The sequence below is a fragment of the Gavialis gangeticus genome, unplaced genomic scaffold (genome assembly GCF_001723915.1).
Source record: "Gavialis gangeticus isolate Ggan-Ray unplaced genomic scaffold, GavGan_comp1, whole genome shotgun sequence".
Classification (NCBI taxonomy): domain Eukaryota; kingdom Metazoa; phylum Chordata; order Crocodylia; family Gavialidae; genus Gavialis; species Gavialis gangeticus.
The window spans coordinates 16,293,961-16,302,939 of record NW_017729025.1 but is presented as its reverse complement, the minus strand read 5'-3'; the positions used below and the strand labels follow the sequence as shown (position 1 = coordinate 16,302,939).

At 35.7% G+C, this 8,979-nt stretch overlaps 1 protein-coding gene across 4 annotated transcripts in view; it reads left to right on the top strand.

Moving 5' to 3' along the window:
* Positions 1 to 8,649, top strand: part of PPP2R5E (protein phosphatase 2 regulatory subunit B'epsilon) — a 135,564-nt gene extending 126,915 nt beyond the window's left edge. For 2 of the 4 annotated variants that reach the window (XM_019518440.1, XM_019518439.1), the window contains exons 12-15: positions 387 to 514; positions 2,437 to 2,538; positions 3,166 to 3,297; positions 5,583 to 8,649. In XM_019518440.1, the coding sequence (XP_019373985.1) occupies positions 387 to 514; positions 2,437 to 2,538; positions 3,166 to 3,297; positions 5,583 to 5,682 (462 nt within the window). In that variant the 3' untranslated portion in view covers positions 5,683 to 8,649. The remainder of the gene's footprint in view (positions 1 to 386; positions 515 to 2,436; positions 2,539 to 3,165; positions 3,298 to 5,582) is intronic. The other 2 variants (XM_019518442.1, XM_019518441.1) reach the window with 2 other exon arrangements.
* Positions 8,650 to 8,979: the final 330 nt, after the last annotated feature.

Here is an 8,979-nt window from a genome sequence, read left to right as displayed (position 1 = left end):
GCAGCATTCACGAGCCACTTCTGGTACCTTGAGGTATGTAGAAAAAGCAAAGCTGTCTATGGCCAAATCGCTGATTCTCTGAATCAGAATCAAATCTTCAGATTTGGCCATATCGGATCGGGACAGTGATCTGAATCAACTAATCAAATTGCTGTCCCCCAAATCGGGCAAAGTCAGAATTGAATGTGGACTGCTTCACACACCCCTGTATCTTACATTAGTGCAAGTTCTACAACTGATTAAAACGGCAATTTCATTACAGAAATAATACTCTTTCACTAATTTGTTCTGGCATAATATATTCTGTGGCTTGTTATTACTTCAAAATATTACATGTTATGTCAGTCCCTGAATTTTTTTAATTGGTTTATTCTTTCTTCTCAAAGGTGGCAGAAAGAGCACTGTATTATTGGAATAATGAATACATCATGAGTTTAATAGAGGAGAACTCCAATGTTATACTTCCTATCATGTTTTCCAGTCTTTATAGGATTTCCAAAGAACACTGGAATCCGTAAGTTTTGGAGCCTTTCCACTTCTTAAAACGTCTTTTTTTTTTTTTAACTTGGAAAAATTCATATAAAGAAAATAATGAAGAGCCAAATTCTGAGCTGGCAAAAGCAGGTGCCATTTGGTTAAAGCCAGTGAAATTTTAACTTGGCTTAGAAAATGCAGTTCAGTTATCTGGAGGATGCAAAAAGCCTGAATTTTATGTAACAAAAGCAAAGTAGATATTTTTATGATAGAATATATAGCAGCAACTACTGCAAGTAACCTTATCCTCTTTTAAAACCTTGTGTTTATTATACATTATAACGATAAAATAATAGAAATGAGATATTTACCAGGGAAAGCTATCAAGCACCAAGAATTTCTGATGCTCTGTTAATGCAGTTATGCCCTAAACCTGCTCACTGAATTGGACCATACATTACCCAGGAAACACCACTTGGTCATAATAAATCATTGTAGGTACATAATTCTTATAACGAGTATTCTTCAACAGCAACATTCTTCTAAAGATGCACATACTTTTCCAGATTCAGTTTCTTTTATATAAATGTAATCAAATGTCATAAATCCAAATTAAATTACCCTATGTGATATCCAGGTTATTTACTATTACTCTGAAAACTCTCTGCTGGCAAAACTACTACCACACACTATTTTAAGAATATATTTGGCTCGTCACATGATCAAGAAAATGCAACTCTTCAGTTAACCTGAAATTTATATTTTATAAGGAAGTTAATAGAAAGTTTTCATGAAACTGTTCCGCACACATCTCATCTCTTTGCTACCTGGCTTGCAGAGCATGTTTACGGTTTGCTGGATACAATACAGGTTTCCCTTGCTTTGTGCGGGTTTTATATGTGCAAATTCGCTCTTACGTGATGACCCTTTTTATACCAAAAATTCATTATATGCGAGGTAAATTCACTCTTATGCAATCAATGTGGTGGAAGCCTGCAGCCAGCTGCTGCATGCAGGGCATTGTGGGAGTGATACACACCAAAATCTAGTCTCCTGTGTGGATGTTCCAGTTCTTGAATCTTCACTCGATTACCCCTAGCCCCACCCCACTGGTGTTGGAGGGTGATGAGAGCTCTGTGCCTGTTGATTCTCCTATGGGTGTTACACTGCCTGTACGTTCTACTAGCGATGTGGAGTCTGACCCTGAAGACCCTTCACCACCCTTTCTTCACACCAACTAAACGTTCACCGCCACCTTGTGCTTGTGTGTACTGTCTGCTGTTGGTGAACACCAAAATTGTCTTGGAGAAGGGGTAGAAATGGGTCTGGTGGTCAGTACAGTCAAGGTCTTGGAACTTATCCCTATTTGTTACATCGTAAAGTGGGTTCCCTTTATGTGAATTAGAGTTATGCACCATTTTCCAGGAACACATGTACAGCATAAAGCGGGTTTAACTGTATAAACATCCTGGGGCTAATGTTTTAGATTACTACACTTTTGCCTATATTATGCACTGATCTGCTGTGTTGTCTAGCTTCTCTTATTTTTGTCTTCAAGCTTTTACTGATACTTTTTTCTATGAACCATCCACATTTGATTATTGCATTTCAGTTGCGTCAACTAGATTAATTATTTTACTTGTTTGGTTGCATTCAGAATTATTGAACTTTATAGTGAAAAGTCTGCAAATATATGTGTTTAACTGCCTTGAAAGTGGTTTAACTATTGGTTGCTCCATTTAACCAATAAAAAGTGATGAAAAGCCTGATTTTTGCCTTGTACAAGTACAAAAATCCCCTTCTATAAAGTCAAAGGAATTACATCATCATAGCTGAAAGAATAGAATCAACTCCATTAATTCCATTAAGAAAATTTGGGGTAAAGGGAGTTCTTTTTGGTTTCTCCTATTTCATCTGACACTAACACACATCTTTTCTTTGTCTTTTCATTTCATGTTTCAGGGCTATTGTGGCTTTAGTCTACAATGTGTTGAAGGCATTTATGGAAATGAACAGCACCATGTTTGATGAGCTGACAGCCACTTACAAGTCAGATCGTCAGCGGTAACTTTTTAAAGCTTTTTTGTCAGCTGTGCATATGGCCTGCTGCTTATTGTTTTCCTTACACTTTGCATAATTTCACACATAATTGATTGCAATGCTTCATTTTTTTTCCTGCATGCTCATTAGCCTTGTCCTTGCAAAATACCAGATAATATCATGTACAGGTGGTTGTTTTCCCCTTATGAAATACAGTACCCGTTGCGTAGCTTGTGAATCCACATTCCTCACAGAACTCCTTTTCGCTCCACATTCCAAAAGACTTAAACATATCAAGATCTTCAGTAATAAAGAAAACGCAAGGGTTTAAAGATATCACTTTGCTTAAAGACTTCAAAAAGATCACATTAGAGGCTAGAAGGGAGACATGAGGGAGAACCACAACATGGGACTCATTCAAAGAGCTTGCTTTATCTTAGATATGGTCTTAAAGCAGAGAGGCACCTCTCAGCCCTTTCATTTTTTTTCTTATTGAAAGATCTTGCTATATCTGAGTCCTTTAGAGTGCAGGATCCAACAGAGGCACCATTCATACAATCATTAGTTGCACCCTAGTAAAATGTGTTTTGTCTATATTCTTTAATCTTCATATTGCAATTATAGTGCATCATCTTTTGTCTAAAATTTCAGCTTATCCAAAGCGGCAGGTGAAAAAAATGAGGAAACTTCGGGAACTCCGACTCGTTTAAGTCGTGCCTTTTGTGTGACTCAGGGTTCCCACAAGCAAAGCGAAGGGTACTGTATGTCATCAAACCTTGTTAGGTTAGTATAGCCTCTGGAGGCTCTTGGAGGCCATGATATATTATTGAATGACCAGAGTCATAGTTCACCATCCACGTGTTTTGCTTTGATTTTAGATATGCAGACATGAAGTTTTATGTTTACAATCTGTAATTGATGGATTGGTTAGATGAAATAATTAATATTTTATTTCTGAAGATCTGGGTTTAAAGCTGCACTAAGTCACAAGAGACTTGATTGTTTCTTTGTAGGCCTTAAGATGAGGCTTAATCTATCAGATAGACCAATCAGGCGATGCAGTCATTTTATATTTTGTAATCAGTGAGGCCAGAGAATTCTAAAACAAGGAGTCAGATCCATCAAGGTGGTAAGAAGCCACTGCTGCTAGTGAAGTGAGTCGTTGCTTGAAGTGCTCTCCACACATCCCACACAAGGCTGTCAGCAGAGGATGTGACGTGCATTAATCAAGCTGTGTGAAGAATTTTCCTAGCATATGCTTGATGCTTGCATTAAGTTAATGCTTGCATCTAACTTAAATAGGGCTGGTGCTGATCCTTTTACTACATTTATTTACAAATTGCTATTTTAAAGTAAAGTGTAAGTGTATCATGAAATGTATACAGTGGAATATATAACTGAAATATTAAACCTTTTTTAATATTCACGATTAAACAGTCACTGTTTTCTGCGACACCATTAGGTTTCTCTGTTAAACATGGCATAGTGTTCAAACATCTTGATGTGCTGATGTAAGTGCATTAGTATTTGTAGGGTGTCATGTAGTCAAAAGCGGCAAAGAGTTCAAAAAATAACATTACTTAATATGGAAAACTTATGAATGAAATTCCAATGTAAAACACCCTCCCTCCCCAAATGGGCGAGATGAATTGTTGTCTTTATTGGGATTATCCACTTACCTAAATCTTCATAGAATCAGGGCCTCAGAATAGAAATAAGTGATAATACATGTCCATTGGGTGCCTTATTAGAACAAAATTTGTAAAAATAAAAGCAGTATGGTTGTTACAAGAAAGCTTCACAGAGCAGTTTTCAGTATCAGTGAGGATAAGTGTTCAAGCATGTGTGAATTAAGAAGGAAGGAGATAAACTACTGGACTGCTTTTAGTAAGAGGACCATGTGGAGTACAAGGATTAGATGATAGTTATCAGGTAAGTTGTAGGTCATTTCACCTTTTCTTATGGTTTATTTTGAATATGTTTTGTGAGCTGTATGTAATAGAAATAGAAATTAAGGATAAAATAGATGCTCAAGAAAAAACATTATTTATGAATTGTTGTGTGTATGTATTCAAGTCAAAGTGATTCCAGGAAAATTAGATACATAAATAGATGAGCCAAAATAACTGCTCTATGACCAAATATTTTCAGTCTGCACGAAGCAAGATGAATAAGAATAAAACTTTAAAATCACTGGAATTTTTTTAGAAATGTTGTCAGGCAAGTTGAGATTCAACATCCTTAGCTCTCAGTCATTCATGCCCTGTAAGGTGACTAAAAAAAGAGGTGGGAAGCTCTCTGCATCTTGTAGCATCAGCAGCAGAGACGGCACTTCGAGACAGTAATGAACTTAAGAAATTCCTACATTAGTTGTTTAATTCCATCAGATCCTCCAGGGCAATCTGTTCAGGCAGTCACTGCACGGATTATTTTTAGGGATATGGCTGGATGAAAGAAACAAAAGCATAGACTAAAGGTACAGATCCTGCAAGTTGACTTGAACTAGCTGATGCCTGCATGCAAGTGGAGCAGTACTAAAGTCGGTCTACTCCTAAAATAGTAATGGAAGACTCGTTCTGGAAAATAGGGTGACTTTAACATTATGGAATGCAAGAGAGAAAAGACATCTGTATTAACTCCATACACAAAGTTGAAAATTACTGAATAGAACTTGGCCCTAAAAGTATGTGTTATTTGTAAATGTTATACACTTGATTCAGAAAAAATATTTTAAAATCATTTGAGTGGATTTTAACTACTTTTATAAGATGGCTGACTGTACTTTAAAAAGTTGTTTAGCCTTAGATTATAAATAACTTTATAATACATAAAGTTTTTTAGCCTTTAGCTTAAATTTTATTCTGTTTCTGTATTTTTCAGTTGTTGTGATGTATGCAACAAAACCCAGAAATTGTGGCTTAAAAAAACCAAAACAAAACCAAAAATAAGTAGGAAAAATGTGTGAACATTGAGAAAATTAGTGCTGGTAGTTTGCATCAGAGTAATTTTTTGAGAAATGTTGTTATATTTTCCTGGCTGTTAACACTTCATTTTATTTCATCTGCCAGTGAGAAGAAGAAGGAAAAGGAACGTGAAGAACTTTGGAAAAAACTGGAGGATTTGGAATTAAAGCGAGGTCTTAGACGTGATGGAATTATTCCAACTTAACAAAAGAAACAAAACAACATTATTAACCTGTGGAGTCACACATTTATGTAGTAGAAGATGGAGCAACAGTTTTCTGTATTGTGCAACTTTACAGTAGATTTCACATTTGTTTCATTATTACAACAGCACTGTATATACCTGTCTCTAAGTAAAGGAATAATAAGGACTTTAATCCAAAGTTTGGACAGCAGATGGACTTCTCAGAACTTTGCAAACATAATAATTGTTTTAACCCTTCTTTAAAACCAGTCTTCTAAGATCTGTTGATGAAAATTGCTATGTCAGAATTCCATTGTCAGGACTTTGTTCCTTATTTATCATTAGCAGAGAGTATGATACAACTTTCAGATGTGAACAATCTTAAATTTAGCTTGTCTTTCTGCTAAACTGTTAAATGTATTTATAGTAAAAGAGAAAAAAAAAGACTGTCATTTCCTTATGAGTTTGTGTAACATCCTCCTTCTCTGGATAACTTTACTGTAATATTGACATTTTTTTTTTTCCTTTTGCACATCTTCATGAGTTGAATGTCCATGCAGATCAGGGCCATGGAAAATATAGGTCCCTAATAAAGTTTTGTTTACTGGTGCAAACATTTTCTAGTACCAGTCAAGCACTGGTGCTCCTTTGATTTGAACATTGAGCAAACACAAAGAGGTGATCAACATAGGGGAAGGGGATTTTGGATTCATGCATCAATTTATTGCAAATCTAAACTAGTCTCTCGAATCCTTTGAAAATGGGCAGTGGTAACGCGTACAGAGTTCGGTACCTAACCAGTATTAGCGACATGCTATTGGACACACATACTAGAGCTGTTACTAATAGGTAAATTATTACAAGATCTATGTTTTTATTGGACCATTTTGAAATAATAAAGACAAACGCTAAACAGTACAAGCCTGAAATTGGTCTCCAGTGGTCATGGATCTAATTGAGAAAAGAGTTGAGCAAACAGTTTGGACTGTTTGGAGTTGTTGCCTTACTTTTTAATATGTATTTATAAAGTATTCCAGCAAAAGAGGATGTAGCCTCTGAAAAACATACTCTAGTAATGTTTTTGTGACTCTAGTACTATTACTCATCGCAGCACCAGCCCTATGGTTTTAGCTGGAAAGGATTCTGGATAATATACTTCCTGCATTCTGAACTGGATGCTCATTCCTAACTACTGTATTTGTTACCAAAAGTGGTTCTACAAATGCTACTGAAAAAAAAAAATTCTGGAAATCCTAATGTTCTGAGTATTAATAATAAAGTTTAAAATGCTTTTATATCAAAGGTGCATTGTGACCAAATTGTTTAAAACAAAACAACAAGAAAAAGAGGGCTGTATTATAAGTATACATTATTGGCTATCTACTTTGTATTTAAAAGTGGAATCTTACATCTTTGGTAGGTAAAATGCTGATAAGACTTATGTACAGTATATATTTAGCTAATGCAGTTGCATTATTATATACCGAAAGGTATGTGTTTCAGGATTTTTCTCCAGGATGCTTTTGAACTGTTATAGATGTATGACAACAGTGAGTTGATAATCCTAAACCATCAGTCCAGCAGTATTTACAGTATAAAGCTGACTTGGTGTTCTTGAGTCTTTGTGATAGTTGCAAACATGAATTTTATGACCTGTTGCCATTGATAGAAATACAATATAAATACAAGCTTATATATTTTTCTTCCTACCATTTAAACATACAGTAGAATTTGAAGTCTTACTGTTTCCAAGTGCAAAAAAAAGGGGGTGTGGGGTGGGGAAGAAAAAGGTTCAATTGCCAGATTACAGACTGTTTCAGGATTATCAGGTCACAGTTTGTATACTTGGGTCTGCACATATGGATGTTGTAAACTGAACAACTTTGTAAAATCTTGACGCTGTTAATTCTGAAAAAAGCAGAAGTAAACTAGTCATGAAGCACCAAACACAACATGGTTTAATGGGATTAATATAAGCTTCTTTTAAATATGGACTGGGACTCGGTGTGAATTTGGCAAATACTGTCATAGGTGAAACGTTTTATTTTCAAAGTGCTGGAGCAAAGGTGCAAGCTTAAATACTGAAGACTAAATAAATTTATAACAAATACTGTCCCTTTAGCCCTGTGGTTTTGACAGTCTTTTGTTTTTACTTTGAATTAGAGTTAAAGTTGATAATGTGAATTTTACCTTTGAAGTTAACATGCGTTCTGAGAGGGCAGAAAGACGTATGCCTGGCTAGACTGAGAAATTTAAAAAAACTGAGCTATTATGGAAGAAAGAAATCTCAATGATTCCATGTTTTCTACCTGATGGGAGTGAAACAGAACAATGTAAAATTAGAAAAGGTACCTTGTCCTGTACTTAGAGATGAGGTGAGTGTTGACTGTTCATGGATATTCTTGACTTCAGCATGACCTCCTCGTATTAATCATGCAAAACTAATGAGAACCTAGCTGGTTGCCATATTGTGTTACCTCTAATGTGGGGAGAATGGGGAATATCTAAACTTTATAGATGATATATCACTTCCAAGAAGGAATATTTCTTTAAATTGAATGAGACAATGTGATATTAGTCACATGACTAAAAAGCTGATGTAATCTTAAAAATTGCACTGTGTGATGTACTTAAAGGAGCACTTGTCATAGTAGTACAACAGCACCCATGTGATCCACTGTTGGCTGCAACCCAGATGCAATATCCTGCACTGTTCCACGTGCAAGACTCCCACGAGCAACAGTTGGAGTTTTATGCAAAGATGAAGGCAGTATGTGGGCCCAAGTTGATTGTGATCCGTGCACCTATTTTATTAAGCTTTTATTTCCTTCATGATTTCCAGAAATGACCTTTTTTTGTTGTTGAATGTCTTTCACAGACTGCTAGCACTGTAGTTGATGGGTGATCGCTCATCTCCTGTGCCATATTGGTTTCAGGTGATTAAATGTTATCAGGTAAAAGTTTTTAAAAAACAAAAAAAACCAACAACCCCCCCCATCCCCCTACGTGTTTGTTACTAGGGCACTGCTTCAGGCCATGGGGGTACAATGGTTGTAAAGTAAAGTTCCTCTTGGGTACTTTTAATTGAGCACATGTTGCTTTCTTCATCTTGCAAGTTTCCCTTATGGTTTTCTTTTCATTGCTTTTGAGTGTTTTTGTGTCTCTTCCAAATATTTGAATGCTTTAAAAAAATACTCTAATGCTATTGGAGTATTCACAGGCAGGGTTATGGTAAATTAATCTTGGCTTTAACATAAATAGAAGGATTTACTTTATTTTTATCTCCTTCTATATATGGAAAAATCTAGGATGTATAGC